This window comes from Lepus europaeus, chromosome 15 (assembly GCF_033115175.1).
Source record: "Lepus europaeus isolate LE1 chromosome 15, mLepTim1.pri, whole genome shotgun sequence".
In the NCBI taxonomy this organism is placed as follows: Eukaryota; Metazoa; Chordata; class Mammalia; order Lagomorpha; family Leporidae; genus Lepus; species Lepus europaeus.
In genome coordinates, this window is record NC_084841.1 from 40,202,739 (window position 1) to 40,229,722 (window position 26,984).

At 38.3% G+C, this 26,984-nt stretch overlaps 1 protein-coding gene across 1 annotated transcript in view; it reads left to right on the plus strand.

Moving 5' to 3' along the window:
* The window catches only part of ITGA1 (integrin subunit alpha 1), a 176,060-nt gene that overhangs the window by 56,012 nt on the left and 93,064 nt on the right, over positions 1-26,984 (plus strand). Inside the window, exons 2-3 of the mRNA XM_062211855.1 lie at positions 872-992; positions 16,697-16,809. Coding sequence (XP_062067839.1) covers positions 872-992; positions 16,697-16,809 — 234 coding nt within the window. The remainder of the gene's footprint in view (positions 1-871; positions 993-16,696; positions 16,810-26,984) is intronic.

Here is a 26,984-nt window from a genome sequence, read left to right on the forward strand (position 1 = left end):
TGTTTCCTTGAGAATTAATGTTCTTTAATTTGCTACCTGTGTGTCAAATAAGCACTCAGTATTATTAACAAAATATGATTCCAGAACCCCTTCTGGAGATGGTCTTTCTTATTAAGGGTTTCCACTACCTGGACTACAAGGAAATTAAAGATAATTAACTCTTATTGAATATATATTCAATATATATTCTGTATATATATATATATATAGAGAGAGAGAGAGAGAGAGAACTTTTAGATACACCATCTAATCTCAGCAGCAGTGAGTTTATCACAAACGACATTATAAGGAGTTTTTGGTATAAGCTTCCACACACTGCTTGATTAAGGAAAGGAATCAGAGCAAATATCAGCCTGCGTAGGAAGCCTTCTCTGGGTGGAGACAACCAGCTTATGTTTCCTTTGGAAGTTGCCAAAGTAAAGCTTCATCGTGATTTTGAGTGGTAATACTTATTTCCTCTGTAGTTGATAGGAAAATAAAGCTGTTTCTATTACACTGGTGATGGTAATTTGCTGGAAGACTCACAACTGGAAAATGGTGACTGCATGAAATGTATGAAGATGAGTTGCTGCAAACTCTTTCCTACAAACCCTGAACTCGTTAGCTCTGGAGATGGTACCAATAGTAAACAACCACAAAATCTTCGCTGAGTGTTAATAGTTGTGTTCTTTACAACCACCTTATTGATTTTTAGTCAGTAACAGAGTAATACTGAGGGCTTTCCTTGCGGTTCTCATTCTTTGAGCTTTGTTGCTTTTTTATTTTTTTACTTTTTAGCAAGAACACAGCTTTCAGTTGTAACCTCAAGAATGCCTTCCATAATTCAAAACATGATGGCTTTTGTAACTAGTTTTTGTTTTCCCTCTTAAAGTTGTTCTAGGCTTCTGCGTGTCATTCAATGTTGATGTGAAAAATTCCATGACTTTCAGCGGCCCAGTGGAAGACATGTTTGGATACACTGTGCAACAATATGAAAATGAAGAAGGAAAATGGTAAGCCAATGGGTTCTTTCATTTAGTTATTTTACAACGTAGTGGAAAATATTACTAGCTATAGTTTGTTTTATGAATGAAACTTCAACAGAATGAATCATTTATGCTGAAAAACGCAGTCTAATCATTCAGTCATGGAAACAGACCTAAAGTAAAAAAAGAAAAATTCCTTAGCAACAGTAGAGGAAGTGGTTAGTGATGTCTGTTGAAGCCTTGACTGACCTCAAGGAAAGGCCTTATCCAAAATAGTGATTGTTCAATAATTATGTTATTTTGGCAAGAGTTTCTTAATTGTTCTCCTTTTAGAGTAGCTTACATGCACTTGGTTGAAATTCAGTGGGAAGGAATGGGAGGCAGATGAGCTGGTGCGTCGAAAGGGTTAATATTGTTTTCATACATTGGGGCTTTACTGATCTACTGGTTTTGGTTTAATGCATATAATGAACCTTATCGGATTTCTTTATACTTCTTTAAACATTTGAGTATTGCTTGAGTTCATTTAGATATGATTTTTAAAGCATATTTAACTTGTTGAATATTACAAAAATAAACATTAGAGATCCTTTGATTTATATTTAATTTTTTTCATAAACTTGACTTTAAAAATATTAGACTGTGGGGAATTTTAGGAATTATACTTTCCTTGAGTTTAACAACTTAACCTGAAAAAGTCCATTTTTCTGGTTACTACAATAAGAAAGAATAAAATTACATCTGCTTGGAAAATAATAACCCATCATTCTACAATAATTACTTCTCAGATAAAAAGTATGACTTTTCTGTACTTCACTTTGTCTTTTACACTTGGTTAATTTGATAATAACTACCAAAGATTATTGAAAGTCATCATTTGAGTTTCATATATTCTTAGAAAAAATATTATATACTAAGTGTTAATTAGAATTTGTAGGAATGCTTCATTCTTCTACTCTCCTTGCAAATATCTTAGATAAGAAATCTAATAACAGATTATGAATGTTTGAATCTTCTCTCCTTCTCTCCCATACTCTCCACCTCTCCAGTTTTTCAGGTTGAATGGGTAAAATCATCTCTCCAAGATAGCAGATTACTCTCTTAGAAATTAGGCCTCTCACTGTCTGGGGTATGGGCATCTCACATTGGAGCACCTGGGCATAAGTCCCCAGCTCCAACTCTGATTCCAGCTTCCTGCTAACGTGTATCTTGAGAAGCAAATGAGCAGGTAATGGCTCAAATACCTCGGTCCCTACTACCCATGTGGGGGACCTGAATTAAGTTCTGGGCTCTTGGCTTCAGCCTGGCCTTATCCTAGATGTTGTGGGCAATTGGGAAGTAAACAAACAGATGGAACATTTCTCTGTTTCCGTCTCTCTGACACATTGCCTTTCAAATAAATAAATAAGAAATTAGACCTGCAATTCAGGGAGGTCTGTTTCTTAGACAGTGACATTAGTCCTACTTCTCTTTGTGCATAAGTGATAATACACTGAAATGCAGTATGTATTTCTTAAAAGCTTAACTTTTATATAAACACATATAAAAGTTAATTGTTAATAATTATAGTTACACAAATTTTAAAGAGAAGTATAGCAAATAGCAAACTTTAAAGACTTGTAACACCTACTTAAATTAAATACCTTTTTAAAAGTAGTCAATATTGTTAAAATATTTTATGAAATTCTGAGTTTCATTTTCTAATTAAAAAAACCTGCAAGTTTTCTCTCCCATCTAGTGCTGCCTCTCTGGAAAGCAATCTGAAGCCAGAAGTCATTAATTATCTGAATGGAACTTACTGAGTACAAAGGGATTCATGATATCTTCTTAGTAGTCTTAGTGTGCCCAATTGACCTCTTTAGTCTCTGTCTCTTACAATAAGAACCCATCCTCCAATGAGATTTCCACCTTCTAAATCTCCAGTCATTCTCTTTCAAGGTACCAGTAAGCAAGCAATGGAAAACTGAGAAATCAAGCCTGAATGAGACCTTAATATCAAGGTGAATTATATTCTTGGAGTTATCCTATCTTTATAGAAGATAAAGTATACATGAGGAAAAGACAGTCAGACCAACATTAGGAAAGACACAGAAGAGTATATAGGTTGGATGGTAAAATACGGTTGTAAAAACATATTCCTTGGACTTGTGCTGTGGCGTAATGGGTAAAGCTGCTGCCTGCAGTTCCAGTATCCCATATAGGCGCGGTTCAAGTCCCAGCTGCTCCACTTCTGATCCAGCTCTCTGCTATGACCTGGAAAAGTAGTAGAAGATGGCCCAAATCTTTGGGCCCCTGCACCCACATGGGAAGACCCAGAGGAAGCTCCTGGATCCTGGCTTCAGATTGGCGCAACTCTGGCCATTACAGCCAATTGGGGAATAAGCCAGTGGATGGAAGACTTTCTCTCTCACTCTCTCTCTCTCTCTGCCTTTCCTTCTCTCTGTGTGTAATTCTGAATTTCAAATAAATAAATAAATCTTTTAAAAAAACATATTGCTAATGGTATATCTGTGTGAAACTACTCAAACGTTAGGCAGACCTTTCTAAATCCAATATACATTTGTGAAATAACAATAGTAATAAGACGCTAACTTTTTTGATATAATAGACCATGCCTTATATCTTGTTTCTTTCATGAAGTCTTGCTTAGTTGTCTCTCTGAGTATTTCTTGGTGGGTTAGAGTATTTTTAATTTATTCATAGCATGAACATGAGTCAATCAAGCAGCAGGTATTTAAGTGCCTGGCAACCATGCTAAATTCTATTGGAGATGCAAACATAATATAAATATAAAAGTTTATAACCTAGTATAGGATTTATGAAAAATAATTAGGAATAAAGAATTGCGCATGGCCGGCGCTGTGGCTTAACAGGCTAATCCTCCACCTTGCGGCGCCGGCACACCGGGTTCTAGTCCCGGTTGGGGTGCCGGATTCCATCCCGGTTGCCCCTCTTCCAGGCCAGCTCTCTGCTATGGCCCGGGAAGGCAGTGGAGGATGGCCCAAGTGCTTGGGCCCTGCATCCGCAAGGGAGACCAGGAGAAGCACCTGGCTCCTGGCTTTGGATCAGCGAGATGTGCCGTCCGCAGCGGCCATTGGAGGGTAAACCAACGGCAAAAAGGAAGACCTTTCTCTCTGTCTCTCTCTCTCACTATCCACTCTGCCAGTAAAAAAAAAAAAAAGAATTGCACAGAGCAGGGTGGAATATAAGAACAATTCAATTGGAGTTCAAAGGAAGAGGCAGCAATTTGTGATTCTGGATTCTTGAGCTGAGTCTTCAGAGATGATGTACCTTTTAATGAAAAAAAAAAAAAAAAGGAGAAATGTTGCCCCAAGCCGGGAAGCAACAGGAACAAGGACACAGACCTGAGAGGGAGTGAGTGTTGGGAAGTAAACAGGACTGATACTGGTCTGTAGAAAGAAGTACAATGGCAGATCTTAAAAGCTCAAGCAAGGCAGTTGGACCCAACAGGAAGGCAAGGATAAGCCATCGTAGACTGTTGAATGAAACTTAGTTTGGAAAATTACATATAGATTGGTTTGGACAAAGGAGTGCCTCAAAATTTAAGTACTACAGGCAAGCAAGAACACAGTCTAGTGCTTGAGGGCTGAGGCAGCAGGCTAGATTAGGAGTTGACTGGAATATAAGAAAGGTGTGTCCAAAATAAATTTAGATGAATCATTAAGTGTTGGTGGAAGTTTGGAAACTGCAAATAAGATGTAGGAGAGGTCAGACATAGCCCATAATTTGGAAATGAGTAGTCATTGACAGAGATAACTCTGTACACAGGCAAAGAAAATCAATTTTATTTGGAAGTTAAAAAATCTGCTTTTAAATAGCTTAAAGTCAGAGGTTGTCAGAAACCTCAAACTGGAATTTGGTAAGAAGTTAGCATGTTAGAGGAAAAGCCTGGAGAGTTTAGTGTTTGTTGGCAACCCTGCACTCTGCCTCTTCTGTAGCAGAGGGCTTTAAAAATATTATGCACTCAATGCTATTGTTGACTGAATGAGTGTTACCATCAATAACAAATAAAGTTGAAATAAATAGTTTCTTACCATAATAAAAAATGAAAATGATTGTCTTTGGCAAATGTAACTACTTAGGGCTATAAAAGAAGATAGATCTAAAGTCTCTACAGTCCTTGCTTCATGCTTTTTCTCAAGTACATGGGGATGAATATTTCACCTAGCAGTTAAGACAGCAGTTAGGATCCTTAGGATCCTCACTTTCAATATCAGAATACACAGATTCTGTTCCTGACTTTGGCTCCTGATTCCAGCTTCCTGCTGATGCGCACTGGGGAAGGCAGTAGTGATGGCTCAATTAGCTGGGGTCCTGCCACCATGTCAGTGACATGGATTGCATTCCAACTTCCAGTCTCAGTGCCTGCCAGCCATTTGAGGGTATTTGGGTAGTGAACCAGCATGAGAGCTCTCTCTCTCTCAAAATTTTTTAAAAAGTAAATATCAACATCTTATTGGTAAGTTGCAGATATTTTACATATTGATATGTATGTGAGAGTTTGTGAGAATTTGCATATCTATGGATGTCAGATAATTTAATTCTATCTTGACATTCCGTGTTTACAATTTTATGGGAAACTTGTAAAAAGCAAAGCAACCAAAAATATGCAGCCAGAATAAAAAGTAAACAAACTACAAAAAGTACCTAGATTTCTAAACCTTTACGGGTGGCATGGTAGCAGCATATTGTTGTAAAGAGACTCAGGAACTGGTAATACAAAATAAATTGCAGAAACTGGTTTGGATATTCTAGAAGTCAGATAGAATGCAGACTTTGAGAAATACACTATGGAACAATGGACATATTTGAGGGAACATGAATTTTGTTAGTTAGGAATGAGAACTTTTGTAAATCGTATCATTGCTCATGTCTCAGAAGTTTGTCTGTCTCAGATTTAAACAAACAACAGAAACTCCTGAGATGTCTTACATCATGTCTGTAGTATGCCCAATGAAGGGGCACCCTTTGACCCATTAGAAGTGCAGGCTGTGTGCTTGAAATGCATTGCTTTAATCGTTTTGGAAGATTAAAAGTTAACAGGAATGGTAGCTTCATGTCCCTTTTACCTTTCAGTTGTTTACTGTGAAGTATGTTTTACTTTATTGGTTTAGCTCATAAATCAGATGTTTTCTCAGTAGCAAAATATGTTATACCTCTGACTAAGATCAGCCGTTGTTCATTATGGGTAGCATGAGCTGGACATCCAAATAATTGCAATGTGGTTCAGAAGAATTCAGAAGGAGAATAATTGGCTTAATAATCTTGCTTTGAAGAGAAGAAATGTAAACAAGCAGTGCACAATTCTTCCAGTTTCCCACATTTAGTGGTAATCAGAAGCATGGCAAAATCTCCAAATGAGAAAATGTGAAAATGCAAGCTTGGGGCTTTTCATTCTCCATTGGTTCTTTGCTCATTCTTTTGTTGTTCCTGTCATTTTTTTAAAGGTTCATTTTATTTATTTGAAAGGCAGAGTTACAGAGAGAGGTAGAGACAGAGAGAGGAAGAATCTTCCATCTGCTGGTTCACTCTCCAAATGGCCACAGTGACCAGAGCTGGGCCAGGTTGAAGCCAGAAGCCAGGAGCTTCTTCCAGGTCTCCCATGTGGGTACAGGTCCCCAGGCACTTGGGCCATCTTCTGCTGTTTTCCAAAGCACATTAGCGGGGAGCTAGATTGGAAGTGGAGCAGCCAGGACTCAAACCAGCACCTTTGTGGGATGCCGGTGCTGCAGGCTGGGGTTTTAACCCACTGTGCCACAGCCCCAGCCTCTGTGCCTGTCATTTTAATTGCTATTCTAGCAACCCCTCTCTCAGGGGTCCTGTTAACTTTCGTGGGCCTGACTTCCCAGTACAATGGAGGTTTTCAGGGCTATAGATTCTTCCCTACCCAATCCTCAACCCCATGTATATCAAAACACTTTGTCATCCTGCCTCTTCCCTAGAGGATCTGCATAAATGCCAGGTAAGGTACCAGTGGTCTCATGTGATTGATGCCCTGTTTCTTTTTCTTTTTTTTCTTTTTTTTTTTTTTTTTTTTTTTGACAGGCAGAGTGGAAAGTGAGAGAGAGAGACAGAGAGGAAGGTCGTCCTTTTTGCCGTTGGTTCACCCTCCAATGGCCGCTGCGGACGGCACATCTCGCTGATCCAAAGCCAGGAGCCAGGTGCTTCTCCTGGTCTCCCTTGTGGGTGCAGGGCCCGAGCACTTGGGCCATCCTCCACTGCACTCCCGGGCCATAGCAGAGAGCTGGCCTGGAAGAGGGGCAACCGGGATAGAGTCCGGCGCCCCAACTGGGACTAGAACCCGGTGTGCTGGCGCCGCAAGGCGGAGGATTAGCCTGTTGAGCCACGGCGCCAGCCTGATGCCCTGTTTCTAATATGTGTGTCTTTTAAATAATACCTTTTGAAATTAGAGGGGAAATTTGATTTTTAAAGGTTCTGCAAAATTTTCTCATACAGATTTTCACGTTTATTTTACATTGCTCATAATGCCTTGTGAAGTTGAAAGTTCCTTTTTACCAGACTTGACATTTCTTTGGCTCACCTCATTTCCACCTTTCTAACTTTTATGACCAAAAGCATCATAGCCAATGGTGTTGCTGTATAAGTTTTATTCTTTGAGATGACCAAGCACTCCATTTACTTTTTAAAAAATTGGCTACAAGAAGATGTTTGACACTCTGAAAGTGATCTTGGTTTGGTCTGTATATTAAACAACAAGAAAAAGTGAGGTAAAAAGGATGTTAATGAAATAACAAATTTTTTAAAGATTTTATTTATTTATTTGAGAGGTAGAGTTACAGTGAGAAGGAGAGACAGAGAGAAAGGTCTTTGTTCGGTCCGTTGGTTCGCTCCCCAAATGGCCACAACGGCTGGAGCTGTGCCGTTCCAATGCCAGGAGCCAGGAGCTTCCTCCAGGTCTTCCATGTGGATGCCGGGGCCCAAGGATTTGGGCCATTTTCTACTGCTTTCCCAGGCCACAGCGGAGAGCTGGATTGGAAGAGAAGCAGCTGGGACTAGAACCAGCGCCCATATGGGATGCTGGTGCCGCAGGTGGAGGATTAACCCACTGCACCACAGCACTGGCCCCAAAATAACATAAATTTGAGACATCTCTCTTCAGGAAACAAATCTTTTAGTGAGGAAAAACATGCATGTGAAACAGAGAACAGATACTCTTCAAATAAATATAATGATCATAATAACAAGATAACAATAAATAGCAAGAATATCTTGGTTTACTAAATTTTATCATAATTAGATCTTGTTCCTAGAGAAAAAAAAATTTGCACTAATGGTCGGTAAGTTTGACAAGTGTTTCTATATTGATCAGCAATAATATCTAAAACATACTGCAGCCCTACTAATCTGTATACAGTTCATCATAAAATACCACATAAATTGCAAAAATCTAATAGAAATAAAAAATATAAGTTAAAGTCAACTTTCATTACGTTTTAAAATGGTGATAAAACCAATACTTCATGAAACCAGATGCCTTAGGTCTTCGCATGTGAGCTTTGGGAGATGTCATTATTATCACCTTTATTTTCTAGACAGGAAACTGAGACTTAGAAAAGGAATTGCCAGAGATTTAATATAGCAAGTTTGTGACAGGGCCAGGATGTTGAACACTAACCCCTGACTTTCCCATGAGTTCTTTCCCTCTAACAACAAGACTTCTTTAGAGCCTTGATATAGGGAAATGCTGATGACTCTCAAGGGCTTGTTTGTCCTTCCGCTCAAGAAAAATATCCAGTCTCTAAAATGGAAGAAAGATTCCATAATTCAAAACCTATGGCTGGTCACATGAATCTAGATTTCCTAGATCTACTGTATTCAAATTCTTAGAGCATTTAGCACCATCATTCATAAACTCGCTAAATATTTATTAAGTGCCTATTTTGAACCTGGTGCTTTTATATACAGTAAAGATATGAGTGAACAAAATAGGCAGAATTCCTTCCTTTTGAGAAGTGTGTGTTTTACTGTGGAGAGAAGGAACAAAACATAAATAATAAACTTTAAAAATAGGTAGATTATATAATATGTCAGAATGTGATCCAGTGATGTGAAGAAAAAAAAAAATAGAGCAGATAATGGGATTGGGAAAGCTGGAGATTCCTGAAATTCCATGAACTCTATGCTTATACATTTCTCAGACCTTGTTATTTTTATACAGCTTGGGAAAAGCGAGGCTTACTTAGGATTAAAATATCAAGATATATGTCCTTTCAAGAGCTATATGCTTGTTGTCAGAGCCAACAGTTGGCTCCTAGAAAACACGCAGAATTGTTTTATGACCTATGTCCTACTAATCCATTCTTTACCATGGGTTCCAGCTCCCAAATTCCATGTCTCAATTCGGTGCTACTACACTGACCACTTTTTGGGCTGTCAGATCTCTGTCTTCAGTTACCCCAGAATATTCAATAGACCGTGGTTCAAGTTCATGTATCAAATCAGTTCTCAACTATCACCATACTTCAGGAGCTTTCTATTGTCCTAGAGATAAAATGTCACCTCTAAACCCTTCCTTCAAGGTCAGCTCCTTGCCAGTCTCAGCCTCCTTTCTCCAGTGTGTACAGCTTTACTGTCTACCCATACTTCATTCTCTTCCATTTTCAATCTTCATTCTCCTGTCTCTACACTTTTGCCTGGGCTATCCACAATCACCCTTTCCTTCTGACTTACAATTCACAATAGTTTGGCTACTAATTAGCATGCTTGCTGTTCAGGACTTGCTTTTCTTCTCTTATGCTAGATTTTCCCCAGGGAAGAGTGCAGGCTTTCCAGCTCATCAGTTCTCCCCTACATACTTATTTCTTCTGTTCAGACAATGGAATCCTAGAGTTGGAAAGAACCGTGTGCACCTATCTCCTATCCACTTTAGAAATGCTTTCCAAAATATCTTTGATCTCTGCAACCTACCTCATCTTGGCCAGTGGGGCTGCCTGACTCAACCATGCATGCCTCGTCAGTTTAAACCACTTTCTGCAAGCCCACCACCGTACCGACTCTCCCCTAAATCTCACTAGATGAGCACAGCTGCTATTTTCTAAAAAGCAGCAGGGGAGGGGTGTGAGTGAGGCAAAAATTATCTTCTCTTCCTGTTTCAGGTAACTTTTACTGCTTTACTCCTTGGTAAGTTACCCCAACATTTAGCGACATAAAACAATGACTCAACATTTCTCAATATTTTGAGGATTTAATTATGTTCCTCTGTGTTTTTTTTGTTTGCTTGTTTGTTTTTGTTGGTTTTTTTTTTTTTTTTTTTTTTTGACTGGCAGAATTTGACAGTGAGAGAGATACAGAGACAGAGAGAAAGGTCTTCCTTTTTCCATTGGTTCACCCCCCCCCCCCCAACAATGGCCGCTGTGGCCTGCGCGCTGCGCCCAGCTGCGCTGATCCGAAGCCAGGAGCCAGGTGCTTCCTCCTGGTCTCCCATGCAGGTGCAGGGCCCAAGCACCAGGGCCATCCTCCACTGCCTTCCGGGGCCACAGCAAAGAGCTGGACTGGAAGAGGAGCAACCAGGACAGAATCCAACGCCCCAACCGGGACTAGAACCCGGAATGCCAGCACCGCAGGCAGAGGATTAGCCAAGTGAGCCACTGCGCTGGCCCTTCTGTATTCTTAACTCATTCATATGATTGCAGTCATCTGATACTTCAGATGGAACTGGAAGTTCCCACATGGCTGAAAGTTTGTGCTAACAGGCAACAAAGCATCATTTCTTCTCTGAGGGGTTTCTCATAAAGAAAACTGCTTCCTAATAGCATGGTGGTCTCAGATGTCCAAAAAAAAAAAAAAGAGAGAGAGAGAGAGAGATAAAATAGGATCTGCAAGACCTTTTAACCCTAGCCTCAGGTATCATAGTGTCAATTCTGAGACTTTTATATTTATCAAAGAATTCCAGATTGAAGGAGAGAAAAAAAATAGAGTATGACTATTATAACGATGAGATTCAAGTCATGTTACTAAGGTCTACATTTTCCAAACCATCTAATATACTTGCAAGCTCTTGATAGCCCAGGGACTCTACTACCTCTTTTATGACATCAGTTTTCCTCTTACTGATTCTTTCTCACCATTTAATAAGTAGATTGCCTCTACTGTAAATGTAAACTCAAATCAAGCCCTTAATTGTTTCCTATTCTCTGAATAAAAAAGTCCACACTTATTACCATGGCCCTATTTCCCTCCTTTCTAGTCAAGTTACTTGAAATGAAATCTGCTATAGGCCGGCGCTGTGGCTTAACAGGCTAATCCTCCACCTTGCGGCGCCGGCACACCGGGTTCTAGTCCCGGTTGGGGCGCCGGATTCTATCCCGGTTGCCCCTCTTCCAGGCCAGCTCTCTGATATAGCCCGGGAAGGCAGTGGAGGATGGCCCAAGTCCTTGGGCCCTGCACCCCATGGGAGACCAGGAGAAGCACCTGGCTCCTGGCTTCGGATCAGTGAGATGTGCCGGCCACAGCAGCCATTGGAGGGTGAACCAACGGCAAAAAGGAAGACCTTTGTCTCTCTCTCTCTCTCTCACTATCCACTCTACCTGTCAAAAAAAAAAAAGAAATCTGCTATAAACTCAGGATTCCCATTCTTGCCTCAAATGAGGTAAAGAGACAGAGAGAGTGAGACTACTGATTCATTCCCCTGATGCCTGCAACATCCAGGACTGAGTCAGGCCAAAGCCAGGGTTTGGGAACTCAATCTGGATCTCCCATGTGGGTGGCAGGCACCCACCTACTTGAACCATCACCTGTTGCTTCCTAGGGTGCACATTATCAGGAAGCCAGAGTAGAGATCAGAGTTGGGGCTCAAACCAAGGCACTCATATGTAATATGTCCCAAGCAGTGGCTTAACCCCCAGATCAAACAGCTCCACTGACCTCCCATTTTTTATATTCTTTCCTTCTTTGGCTTTAAGGGCACCACTGTTTCTTGATTCTCCTCCTCTCTCTCTCTGATCACTTCTACTTGGTTTTCCCCTTACTCACTGAACCCTTAGAGTGCTGATTTCTGCTAGACATCAGCCTTCATCGCTTCTCTTACTCTGTACTCTTTTGAGGTGGCAATTTTTATTTTTGAGGCCTCAACCATGGTCATAACACTATCATGTCCCACATGGTTTCTGAGCGTTTCCCTGCAAGACCAAGCCCAGTTATCTGCAGAAGTAATCCATTATCAGTGTACGCTTTGTCGGCCTTTCTTCCTTCTTCTGTCATTTCCCCCATCTCCACATTTGTGCATACTTGGAATTGCCTCCAAGAAAACCACCTGCACCTGCATCTTCTATCTGCCTGTGAAGAACCCAAATTAATACTGCTTATATCCTAAATATTTATAAAATAGGATCTTTCTTCCCCTCTACTTCCTCAATTCAGATCCTGATCTGGATTACTTTAGTAATTCTTACCTTGTCCTTTTGATTCTACTTTTGCTCCCTTCTAATTTATTCATTATACTGCAAGCAAAAGAGTTTTTGTGAATCAAAGACATGATCATGTCACACTCCTTTTTGAGTTTCCTTGTTTCCCAACTTCTTACTTCATGTACTAAATCCAAAGTTCTTAAAGTAGAATCTAAGAACATTCATGATCCAAACCCTTTTTACCTCTCCAAACTCAACTTTCCACCCCAGCTATACTGAGCTATTTGCAGTTATCAAAGGAGTACTTGTTCTTTCTTGCTTCTAAGTCTTTGCTGAGCTTGGCCTGAGTTCAGACCTATTTAGAATTGTAATAGTATATGCATGGTTTTGCTTTCCCCCTCTAAATTTTAAGCAATCTTTTAAAAAGTGTGCTTTATGTTTTTAAATATCCATTTAATATCTCTAGGACCTAACATATGGAATATTCTTAATAAACATTAGTCTCTCTAGCTTCAAGTTAGGTACTCCCAATATTGGTAAGGATAATTCTTTTCTGTAAGTTACGTTAAATACGTAAACTATTTTTCAGCCACATTACAAACTTCTTTAAAAATATTGAGAAAAAGGTATAATCATAATCACCTTAATATAATTAATGTTTTGATGTGTTCCCTTTCAATATAGGTGCATATTAGTTATTTAATCATCTGAAATAAAGACCTTCTACTACTACTAATAATAATAAAAGGGAGTGGATGTTGTGACACAGCAGGTTTAGCTACTTGGGATGCCCACATCTCATATTAGAGAGCTTGGATTTGAGTCCTGCCGTTGCTTCCCAACCACCTTCCTGCTAATATGCATCCAGTAGGAGAGCAGGTGATGTCTCAGTTACTTGAGTCCCTACCACCCATGTAGGAGACCCAGATACAGTTCCTGGCTCCTGACTTCAGCCTGGCCCAGCCTTATCTGTGGTGGGCATCTGGGGAATAAACCAATGGATGGAAGATTTCTCTCTCTCTCTCTTGCTCGCTCTCTCGCTCTCTTGCTCTCTTGCTCTCTCACCTCTCCCCACCTCTCCTTCTCTTTTTGCTGTTGTTCTTTTCAAATAAAAATAATTGTACACTTAAAAATAATAATAAAAGCTTAACATTGGGTAACATATACTGTGAGTCAAATATTTTTCTAAGAATTACACATTTAATTTCCATGATGATTTTTTGTCATATAGGTACTCTTAACTATCCAGTTCATCAATAAAGAAACAAGATATAGATGTAGCCTAACCATATAGCTAAGTAAATAGTGAAGCCATGATTTGAACTCATAAAATCTGATACCAAAAGTCATGCTGTATTTCATGGCGAGTATTAAATAACTTAGTTTATGGAAAGCCCTTAGAACAGGATCAGTAACAAGTTACAAATTCAAGAAATGCTAGCTATTTTTATCATTGCCGTTGTGATAAGTGTGATAATTTGTATCATTCACTTTAACTTATTTCGTGGGTTTTCTTTTATGTGTTTCAAATATTTGTTATTTGAAAGATATATATATATATATATATATATATATATATATATATATATATATATATATCTTTCATCCACTGGTCCACTTCAAGTGGCCCTAATGACTGGAGCTAGACCAGGCTGAAGGCAGAAGCCTGGAGCTCCATCCAGGTCTTCGACGTGGGTGGCAGGGCCAAAGTGCTTGGGGCATCTTCTGCTTTCACAAGTGCCTTAGCAGGGTGCTGTATCAGAAATGAAACAGCCAGGACTTGAACTGACACTCATATGGGATACTGGCATTGCAGGCAGTGGCTTGTACCACTGTGTTGCAATGCTAGTCCCACAGGTTTTTATTAAATTGGACAGGTTTTCACTTTAAATTAGATTGTTAACTAATTTTTTATCCTATCATGCAATCTTATTAACTAATGTTTTCATGACAACACAGTATTCTAAAGTATGAACCTGCAATAATTAATTAGTTCTTGAATTTGACTATATGTTTAAAAATATTTTATTATTGTAAATAACATTGTAAACATTGTATTTTTGCATTAAATTTTTCCTTATTTTAAGTCGCTTTTTAGGATACATTCTCAGAAGTAAGAATTGTGTGTAAGGGGTTTGAATATTTTTATGGTTCTTAATGCATACCAGAAATTGCTTTGCAAAGGCGCTATAGTATAACTGTATTTTAGGGAGTTTGTTCAATAATTCAGTATCTGCAGTTGTTACAAAGCTGATTTCCATTAATACTAGTTTCCTAAAGAAACGTCACAAAGTAAATCTCATTCCTTTTCAATATGACAGACTTTCAAACACTTATGTTAAAAGAAAAATGTATGTTTCCCTTGCTTCCTAGCTCTGTAAAACTTCTCAACTCTGTTTTGGACATTCTTTCTCCATGCTAAACATCCCCAGTAGCATCTCTTGCCTGACAAAGTCACCAAGCTCCTAAGCATCTGAGTCATAGTCTCCTAAATACATTCCATTGTGCCTATGTCCCTCTTAATTTGCAGCTTCCAGACATGGCCTGACCAGTGCAGAGCACAGAGAGGCTATCACTTTCCATGACCAGGGCATCTATTTCCAGCAAAGCAGACTAAGGTCACATTAGCATTTTTGGCAGAAAAATACACTATTGGCTCATGGTTATGTGCTGTCAACTAAATCCTCCGTGGCTTTTTCACATGAACTCCCATTAAGTGAATTTTCCCACATCCTATGCTAATATAGACAATATTATGCAGTTAAGTGAAGTTATTCACATAGGTTCTCCTTAAACTTTAGTTTAGTGTTTACTATTCTAGGATGTTATGATACATCTGCATCCCCAAATATGTATATTGTACTCAATGATTATTTTTATGCTTTCTGTATCTTCAAGTTGTTAATATATTGTCTAAGACAATCCCAAGTGCAGAGTCTTATGGTACATAATTAGTTCTTTGGTTGATAGTAAGCAGAGTCTTTGGATATAGCTGTTTGGCCAGCAATGAAAAGGTAGCTGTGGATTCATCCAAGAACCTTAGCATTAAACCACACTTATCTATTCTATTCCTGAATGCATCATGGGAGGTTGTTAAATGACTTGCTGAAACTAAAAATTAACATTGAACATATTATTTATTAATTACTACTAGAGTGATTCTATAATTCTGTCTAAAAGAAAATAAGTGATTTTAACCTGGCTCTCATAGCTATCCTTATTTTCTGAGAATCTATAAACTATCATAAACTAATATTAAAATCTTGTAAAATGGTCTAATGTTTGTATTTTATGACTTAGTTATGAAATTATCATATTTTCCTGGGAGAAAGTCATTTCTGCTTCCATATGTACTTTGTACACAGTAGCACAACTTAGGCAATAATTATTTATTATTTTAGCAAGCAAATAAAAATATGATTAAGGCATATTTAAAAATAATGCAAAATCTCTCTTTTATCCCTCTCATATATGAGATACTTCACAATATTCTTGGAAATGGAATTAAAATATAAATTTATTCTAATGCAAAAATTTGAAATCCATGCAATCTGTCATGATGTACACTTGCCATGAACTTTTTGAAATGTGTGTGGGGGTGGCTGTCTTTGTGTATGGAGGTTATTTTTTAAAAATATTTATTTATTTATTTAAAAGGCAGAGTTACAGAGAAACAGAGAGAGAGAGAGAGGTCTTCCATCAACTAGTTCACTCCCCAGTTGGCTGCAACGGCCGGAGCTGTGCTGATGCGAAGCCAAGAACCAGGAACTTCTCCCATGCGGGTGCAGAGGCCCAAGGACTTGGGCCATCTTCTGCTTTCCCAGGCCATAGCAGAGAGCTGGATTGGAAGTGGAGCAGCTAGGACTTGAACTGGTGCCCTTAAGGGATGCTGGCCCTGCTGGCAGCGGCTTTACCTGCTATGCCACAGCACCAGCCCCAGGGTGGGGTATTTTTAAAAGTTCATGAAAAGTAGAAATAAAAAACAATGCAAATTTTATGTTAACACTTGACGTGTGTATGTGTGAGAGTGTGTGGCTACCTTTGTATAAGGGGGTATTTTTTAAAGTTCATGGAAAATGGAGATAAAAGATAATGCAAATATCCTGTGAACTTTTTGAAGACTCCATGTAGATTTTTTTTTTCCCGTCAAATCAATCTATAATTTGGGAAAAAGAAAATCTGGATTTTAGAGAAAGCACGCTGCTTATTCCATACTAAGAGATGATGATGGTCTTGTTATATAAATAGGGACTACTGTCATGTGTCTTAGAATTATTTACAAAGTAACTAAAATCAATCTTTTTCCTTGCCCGAAAAATGTTAATTGGTTTATTTAAATTCCAGGGTGCTTATTGGTTCTCCTTTGGTTGGACAACCCAAAAACAGGACAGGAGATGTCTACAAGTGTCCCGTTGGGAGACAGGAATCATTACCTTGCATGAAGTTGGATCTTCCAGGTATGTAAAATCAAAAGGCTGAAGTCTGAGCCTAAAAAATGCCCAGTGTTCCCACAGGCAGCAAATTTCAAGCAACTCAAGATAATATTAGAAATAATCAATTATTATTTTGTTATCATCCAAATTCATATAAGGTAACAGTTTGATGATATGTACCCATAATTTTATTTATAAAGTCATCATGGATCATCCATGGATTTATAATGTACAATTAGTTTTATGACTTCTTACTTTCTTCTTTGTTCTGGGTACTTTGTAAATTAGTGATAACATGAAAATGTTTTTCCAAATCTGCCCATGATATTTCCTCCATATTTTTAAAAATTTTATCCAAAGTATATAAACTGCTTGCATTTCATATATACAAATTTAGGAACATAATGATTCTTCCCAACCTACCCTCCCTGACATCTGCACCCAATTTAATTTAGTGTTAAGTAGAGTTTTTGTGTTTTTTTTTTAAGATTTATTTATTTATTTGAAAGGCAGAGTTACAAAGAGAGAGAGGGGGAAACACAAAGAGAAGTGAAAGAAGTGAGAGAGAGAGACAGATCTTTCATCCACTGGTTCATTTCCCAAATGTCTGCAATGACTGAGGCTGTACCAGGTCAAAGCCAGAAGCCAGGAAATCCATCTGTCTCCAACATGAGTGGCAGGGGCCCGAGTCTGGGCCATCTTCTGCTTTCCCAGGCACATTAGTGGGGAGTTGAATCAGTGGAGCTGCTGAAACTGAAACTAGTGCTCATATGGGATGTTGTTGTCTCAAATGGCAGCTTAACCACAATACCGGTCCCTAGTTCCTAGTGTTTAAAAAGAAAGCTAACAAGAAGAATTGTTCTAACAACAAGAATTTAAATTCTTGTTAAATATTTAAAAGGGAACAGCACAAATAAATTTATATTGAAATAGACATACTTGTATTTGATAAGTATTACTGTAGTTGGAACATGACTAGAAAAATCCTGCCAGAACTCCAGGAATTAGAACCCTGTCAGTGTCCTAAGTAATAATACATACCATGGAAATGATTTACAGCCCACAAATCTTCATATTGTATTTTCCAGTCCTCCTTTTTTTTTTTTTATTTTTTTTGACAGGCAGAGTTAGACAGTGAGAGAGAGAGAGACAGAGAGAAAGGTCTTCCTTCCGTTGGTCCACCCCCCAAATGGCCGCTACGGCCAGCGCACTACGTCTGGCGCGCTGCAAGGATTCGAAGCCAGGAGCCAGGTGCCTCCTCCTGGTCTCCCACGCGGGTGCAGGGCCCAAGGACCTGGGCCATCCTCCACTGCCCTCCCGGGCCACAGCAGAGAGCTGGACTGGAAGAGGAGCAACCGGGACAGAACCGGCGCCCCAACCTGGACTAGAACCCGGAATACCGGCACTGCAGGCAGAGGATTAGCCTAGTGAGCCGCAGCACCGGCCTCCAGTTCTCCTTTTTAATAACTTCTTAGTTTTTCATTATGGACATTTTCTTCCTTGACATTCAAGATTGCATTTATGATAGCTACTTTAATACCCTTGCTTAATAATTCCAACATCCAGAATATGTCATCGTCACTTTCCATTGATTATTCTTTCTCAGGTTTGATCACATTTTCCTATTTCATTTTTTATGGTGTAATTTTGGATCATAACATGTATCATGTTTTGAATTCTAAGTGTGGAGATTCTACATCCTGTTATGTGCCTTTGAATAGTCTTTTTGAATGAGCCAATAATTTATTTGACTGAACTCAATTTCCAGACTCTGACTTTCTTGCAGTGGAAAGCAGTTAAAATCTTTATTCGGTTGTTCCTATTTCAGCTGGGCTGTTTAAATCTACTGTGCACATTTAATGTTGAGTTTGCCCAGACGTTTGGACAGAATGTGTGCAGCACATATATGAGAGCTGTCTTTCTGTAACTCTTTTCTTCAAGATGCCTTCTCTCACTTCGCAGATGCTGTCATTACCCCCAATTTCTGTCCTCTTTTCCTTCAAGACAGTAAGCCTAGGACTTTTGTTTGAGACTTAACACTGAACTAGAGCTTTAACTAAAGGGTAAAAAACAAAACAACTGAAGCAAAAAATCAGGAAATTCGCCCAATGCCAGTCCGTCTTTGAGGTGTACATTCTCCTGCAAACTCTTCCTTCTCTGGATTGCTTTCCAGTGTCTTCAAGTGGTTGCTTCATTCTATTTTTATCCCTTTTCTTAGAATTTATAGTTATTATTTTCAAAAAATGTATCATAATAGGAGCTAGTTTATTCAATTTATTAGGAATAAATGTTTATTTAAAATCAGGAAAATAAACATGTAGTCATAAAAAGATGTTATAATATCTGAGTGCATTTGAAAAAAGAGAATGATACTAAAATGCTATTTCATACTACCTCAACTAAAACATCCTAACAGTAAATGTATGACAAGAATAGTAAAAAATAACAGTATAATTTTCACTGTAGATATGGTCTTCTTAAATCTAAAAATAATAAAGTGAAGAAGACTTTATATGGTTTATTATACTGTAAATTTAAACTCTAAACTTAAGTGAAATTAAGGTATTACAAACAATTAAAATTAGAACACCCAAAGTTTTACCACAAATTATCAATAAAAATAGCAAATATGAATGAGAGGCAAAAGATATATAACATCATATACAAAAAGAAACCTCGAAGCCAGTGCTGTGGCATACAGGATTAAGCCGCCTCCTGCAGTGCCAGCTTCCTGTATGGGTGCTGGTCTGAGACCCGGCTGCTCTACTTCCAATCCAGTTTCCTGCTATGGCCCTGTCCTTGGGCCCCTGCACCCACATGGGAGACCCAGAAGAAGCTCCTGGCTCCTGGCTTTGGATCCGCACATCACCAGCCATTGCAGCCAATTGAGTGAACCAGCAGATGGAAGACACTCTCTCTCTCTCTTTCTGTCTCTCCTCTCTCTGCATAACCCTGACTTTCAAGTAAATAAATAAATCTTTTTTTTTTTTAAAAAAAAAGGAAACCTCAAAGCCCCAAGAAAAATAAAAATTGCTTTATATCTCTAATTGTCATGGAAACCAAATTGAAACAACAATAATATACCATTTCCACCCATCAAATTTATGAAAACTCTAAGAAACATGAAATGCAAAATGCTAATGAAACCTTGGGAAAAAGTGGTAATCACACTTCAGGAGTAGGGAACCAGGAAGGCAAGTTTTTGCTAATTATGACTAAAACTTTATATAAGTGTATATCCCAGAAAATTTCATTATTGAGTAATAGGAATAAAAAGGATATGTACTTTGTCATTGTTTTAAATGATGAAAAACTGGATTCCAATTAAATATTTTCCAATGACACACAGCAAAATAGACCTTCATTCAGTCAACTATGACGTACTATCAGGTGTGTATGTGTTTACATTATTTAAGGTATACAAATTTCATGTATTTCTAAGAACCCACTATGCCACCACACTGGGCTCTTTCCCATTTCTTAACTGAATTATTATTTTTTTTAATTTCTTGAGTACTTTATAGATTCTGGATATTAATCCTTTATAAGTTTCGTAGTTTGCAAATTTTTTTCCCATTCTGTTGGTTGCCTGTTCACTTGGCTGAGTGTTTCTTTTGCAGTGTAGAAGCTTCTCAGCTTGATGTAATCCCATTTGTCAATTTTGGATTTGACTACATGTGCTTCTGGGATGTTTCCTGAGAAGCTTTTGCCTAAGCCAATGTCTTGCAGGGTTTCCCCAATATTCTCTAGTAATTTGATGGTATCAGGTCATAGATTTAGGTCCTTGATCCATTTTGAGGGGATTTTTGTGTAGGGTGTAAGGTAGGGGTCTTGTTTCATACTTCAGCATACAGAATTTCAGTTTCCCCAGGATCGTTTGTTGAAGAGACTGTCCTTGCTTCAGGGATTGATTTTAGCTCCTTTGTCAAAAACTAGTTGGTTGTAGATGCATGGATTGATTTCTTGAGTTTCTATTATGTTCCCTTGGTCTGTATGTCTGTCTTTGTGCCAGTACCATATTGTTTTGATTATAACTGCCTTGTAGTATGGTCTTGAATTCTGGTATTGTGATGCCTCTGGCTTTGTTTTTGTTGTATAAGATTACTTTAGCTATTTGGGGTCTCTTGTATTTCCATATGAATTTTAGTATAATTTTTTTTAGATCTGAGAAGAATGCCATTGGTTTTTTGATTGGGATAGTGTTGAATCTTTAAATTGCTTTCTGAGGCTGGCACTGTGGTGCAGCAGGTTAATGCTCTGGCCTGAAGTGTCAGCATCCCATATAGACACTGGTTCAAGACCCAGCTGCTCCACTTCCAATCCAGCTCTCTGCTATAGCCTGGGAAAGCAGTAGAAGATGGCCCAAATCCTTGGGCCCCTGCACTAGCATGGGAGACCTGGAAAGAAGCTCTTGGCTCCTGGCTTCAGATTGGCACAGCTCTGGCCATTATGGCCAATTGGGGAGTGAACCAGCAGATGGAAGACCTCTGTCTCCCTGCCTTTCCTCTCTCTGTGTAACTCCAACTTTCAATAAATAAGTAAATCTTTAAAAAAAAAAAAAAACAAATAAAATGCTTTCTGTAGTATGGACATCTTGATGATATTAATTCTTCCAGTCTGTTAACATTGAAAATTTTACCATTTTTGTCTCTTCTTTTATTTCTTTCTTTAGTGTTTTATAATTTTCGTCTTAGAGTTCTTTGACCTCCTTGGTTACATTTTTTTTTTCTGTGTATACAACAGCTGTTAATTTTTGTGTGTAATTTTATATCCTGCACTTTTACCAAATTCTTTTATAGAGTTCCAATAGTCTCTTAGTGGAGTCTTTTAGTTCACCTATATATAGAATTATGTCATCTGCAAATAGGAACCACTTAACTTCCTCCATTCTAATTTGTATGCCTTTGATTTCTTTTTCATGACTAAAGGCTCTGGCTAAAAGTCTCAAGACTATATTGAATAACAATGGTGTAAGAGTGCATCCTTGTCTAGTTCTAGATCTTAGTGGGAATGCTCCAGCTTTTCCCCATTCAGTAAGATGTTGGCTATGGGTTTGTCATAAATTACCTTGATTGTGTTGAGGAATGTCCCTTATATATATAATTTGCTTAAGGTTTTTATCATGAAAGGATGTTATATTTTATCAAATGCTTTCTCTGCATCTCTTGAGATAATCATTATTTTTCAGTTTATTAATGTGATGATTTAACACATTTATTGATTTGTGAATGTTGAACCATACCTGCATACCAGAGATAAATCCTACTTCGTCTAGGTGAATGATCTTTCTGATGTGTTGTTTGATTTGATTAGCTAGTATTTTGTTGAGGATTTTTGCATGATGTTCAGCAGGATATTGGTCTATAGTTCTATTTCTTTGTTGTATCTTTTTTCTGGTTTTGGAATTATGGTGTTGTTAGCCCCATAGAAGGAGTTTGGATGGATTCTCTCCCTTTACATTGTTCGGATAATTTGTGAAGAATTGGAATTAGTTCCTCTTTAAAGTCTGGTAGAATTCAGAATTGAAGCCTTCCAAGCCTGGGTTTTTCTTTGTTGGGAATTTATTACTGATTCTATCTCCTTTTCGATTTTAGGCCTGTTTAGGTTTTTTTATATCTTTATGTCCCACTTATGGTAGATTGTATGTGTCCATCAACCTACCCATTTCTTCTGTAATTTTCAGTTTGTTGAAATAATCCTGATGATTATTTTTATTTCTGTGGTATCCATTGTTAATCTCCTTTTTCATTTCTGATTTTATTAATTTGAGTCTTCTCCCTCTTTTTTATGGTTAGTAGGGCCAATGGTATATCAATTTTTTTTTGAAAATACATCTCTTCATTTCACTGATCTTTTGTATTTTTAATTTCAATTTATTTATTTTTTTCTCTAATTTTAATTTTTTATTTACTCCCAGTAATTTGAGGTTTGGCTTGCTGTTGTTTTTCTAGGCCCTTGAGATGCATTGATAACTCATTTATTTGGTGTCTTTCCAATTTCTTGATGTAGGCACCTAGTGCTATAACTTCTCTCTTAATACCACTTTTGTTGTATCTCATAAGTTGTCTTGTTGTCTTCATTCAATTCAAAAAATTTTTTATTTACCTTTTGGTTTCTTCTATGACCCACTGTTCATTCAGGAGCATGTTGTTCAGTCTCCATATGTTTGCATATGTTATCAAGATCCTTGAGTTGTTGATTTTCAGCTTCATTCCATTGTGATAAAAAAAATACGTATGGTATGATTTCAATTTTTTTTTTAATTTGGTTAGGCATGCTTTATGTTCTAGCATATGGTCTATCCTAGAGAAAGTTCCATGCACTGATAAAAAGAATGTGTATTCTGCAATTGTTGGATGAAAGATTCTGTGGATATCAGTTAGGTCCATTTAGTCCATATTGTCAATTAGCTCTGTTGTTTCTTTGTTGATTTCTATCTGGTTGTTCTGTCCATTAATGAAAGTGGGATGTTGAAGTCCCCTGTTACTATTGTATTAGAGTCTTATGCCTACCTTTAGACCCATTGACATTTCTTTTATATAGCCAGGTGTCCTGGCATTGGTGCATATGCATCTATTATTGTCACACCTTACTGTTGAATTGATCCTTTAATCATTAGATAGTGCCATTATTTGTCTCTATTAACAGTTTTTGTATTAAAGTCTATTTTGTCTGATATTAGAATGGAAACACCTGCCCTTTTTTGCTTTCCATTAGCATGGAATATCTTTTTCTATCCTTTCACTTTCAGTTTGCATGTATTTTTGTTGGTGAGGTGTGTTTCTTGTAGGCAGCAAATAGCTGTGTCTTGGATTGTTTTTAATCCATTCAGCCAGTCTGTATCTTTTCATTAGAGGATTTAGGCGATGTACATTCAAGATTATTTTTTCTAAGTAAAGGCTTGGCCCTGCTGCTTTTCCATAGATGTCCCTATTGTTAGCATTTGATTTCCTTTGTACTTTTACTGGGAGGATTTCTGCCTTCATATTCTTTCTTAATGATGACTATTTTTCTGCATTTCTCATGTAGAACATCCTTAAGCATCCAATAGGCTGGATGAGTAGTGACAAATTCGTTATATTTCTGCTTGTTATGGAAGGTCTTTATTTCAATCATAAATGAGAGCTTTTCAGGGTACTGTATTCTTGGTTGGCAGTCTTTTTCTTTCTAGCCTATTCAAATTCTGATGAGAAGTCAGCTGTGAGTCCAGTTGGACATCCTGTGAAAGTTATCTGCCATTTCTCTTATGCACATTTTAGAATTGTTTTATTGTTTTTACTGTTTTTAATGTTTTACTGTTGAAAGTTTAACTACAATTCATGTTGGCATTAAGATCTTTTCTGGTCATGTCTATTGGGAGTTCTATGTGCCTTATATAAGTATATAAGGGCATCCTTTTCTGTCTCCAAATTAGGGAAGTTTTCTATAATTATTTTACTAAATGGGCCTTCTAATCCATTCTGTCTTTCCATACCTTCAGGAATTCCTAGGACTCAAATATCCAGTCATTAGATAATACCCCATAAATCTCTAACACTACTTTCAGTTTTTCTAATTTTTTCCTCTTTTTTGTGTGTGTGTGACTAGGATATTTTCAACGATTTGTCTTCTAGCTCAAATATTCTTTCTTTTGTCTCATCACAACTATTGTTAAGGCTTTCCACTATATTTTTTTTATTTGACATATTAAATTCTACATTTCTAATATTTCAATTTGATTTGTCTTCAAAAATCTCAATCTCATGAGAAATTTTTTCACCCATGTCATAGATTTAGTTAACTCAGAAATTTGCTTCTCATTGTTTCTGAGTAATCTTATGATTGATCTTTTCAATTCCTTTACAGGAATCTCATCAATCTCATCATCTTCATGTTCTAATTTTGAATTGTTATGTTGCTTTGGGGGAGTCATGTTGTCTTTCTTATTCTTGTTTCTTGAATTTCTGCATTTATTTTTACACATTTGTGGAAATGCTTGTTGGTTTTCTCCTCTGGTGAATTTTATCTTTGAACTATGCCTCTGTGGCTTAGCAGAGTATCTGCTCTTTCAGTTAATACCCAGAGGTGTGTGCTGGATGTGGCCAGGGAGCTCTGGTCAGTGCTCCAGAGTGGGGCAAGTATCCGGGATGACACCCATGTTGGGCGTGGTAGACCTTCTCTAATGTCAGCAAGGGGAGAGTATGATCACCTCTGTTGATGCAATCATACCCTCACTTCCTCTCTTCCAAGGTGCTTAATGCTCGTGGTTAGTCCACAGTGGTTGCAACTCTCACCCATGCTGCTGCGTGAACCCCACAAAGGATCGGTGCAGTCCTCAGTGTAAGCATGGATCCTGCTGTAATGACCCACCGTAGGCAATTAGTGAGCTCTGAGCCTCTGGCGCCGGACACAGTGATTACCCAGAGACCCAGCTACACCCTGTGCTCACAGAGTTCACAGAGGCTCAGAACACAATGCTCCCACAGTCATGGGATGCAGAGGATCTGCTCTGCCCCACTAGCCTGTCCCACCCATGGAGAGAGCAGAGACGTTCCCAGAGCCAGCTGCCTGTGGGTGCACCAGCCTGGTGGTTTGAGCCCTGGAGCCTCTGGATATGTTGAGAGGCTGGGGACACCTCATGGTCCTACATGAGTGCCCAGCCCTTGTCAACTCTCCCAGCTAGACTCAAAATCAGCGGGGAATGCTGATTTTTCCCTCTGGTAAAATCCCCTATCACATGGATGCACAAGACCCACCACAGCCACTACTGGTGTCAAAATGGTGCCTTCTCCCTACTTGTTGCTGGGTGCCTTTGTTGGGGGAATGTGAGAAAAAAATGTGCTTTTTCACTGGGTTAGGCAGGTACTCTGCCCTCCATTAGAGTTACAGGCCAGACTCAAAGACATTGTGGTCAACCCGGCTCTCCTTCCAGCAGTATGACCCTTGGCATGCACTACTGCAGTTTGCTCTCACCTCACTCCCCAAAGCTAGTGTATCCTCTGGCTCTTGGCTGTGAGGATCATTTGTTTTGTCTACACTTGTTGCTGCATGCTGGCACCTTCCACACTGATCCACACTGTCTCTCTTCCTACTGTAGAATTTCCTCTGCAGATTTCTCTCCAACTCTCCCCTGGGAATGCACTTCCTCCACTTTTTTTTTTTCTTCTATTTTCCCCTCAACTAAAACAGAACATCTTTTCCCCATTCAACCATCTTGGAATGCAGGTTTTTCTTACAAGCTAATGATGAACTCACCAAAAAAGAAATCTCATTTACAATACCACAAAAAATCAAGTATTTAGGAATAAATTTAGCCAAAGATGTGAAAATCTCTACATTGAAAATTATAAAACTTGGATTAAAGAAAATCATCAAGAACATAAAATGGAAAGTTATTCATTGTGATTGGATTGGAAAATTAATATAATTAAAATGTCTAATACCTAAATGAGCTATTTCATTGCTAGAAAGTGGAATAGAGCTTTTAAAAATAGCCTAGATATTTTAGCTACCTCATGAAAAGTAAGGAAGCTTCTGCTGCATACTCTAATCATCCCAGGGATGCTGATCCCTAGACAGCCTTGTACAAAAAACCTCTAATCTAGGTTATTCAAGACCAATGAATATATAATAACCCAGCTATGAGGTGCTTTAAAGCAAGTCACACTAAATTCCTGGACAAATACAAGTGGCCAAATGAGAAAGTCAGACTGACCATTCAGAAATCTCTGCTTCCATCCCTGACTGTAAATCTACACATAGTCTTGAGGTGTGAACGTCTTGGAGGCAGGAACAGTGAAAGATTTCTTTTAACTTGAATGTTGCCACTCTCAGATGTCTCAATACTCTATTAAGCAGGTCCCAGCAGCTTTTGCTTTTCCTGTCCATTCTTTTTTGTTTTTAAAACATGAGTTAGTGGAACTTCTTGCCAGTTTTGTCAGGTTGGCAAGTTTCAGAACCCAACATTCATATTTAGAATGTCAAACGTAGTTCGTTCACTGTGTGTCTTTCATCCAAACTTCCTGGCTACTGCTCTAATCTTTCTCCAATTTTCTTTATAACCCTCATGATGTCCCTATGATTTTGAAAGTCATGGTCAAAAAAAAAAAAAACTGTCTCTGAGCTTTCATTTCTGATCTTCTACCAATTTTCCCTATTCTTGCCGATATTCATGTTTCATTTTTGGTCATTTATAACGAACTATATAAGAATCCATTACA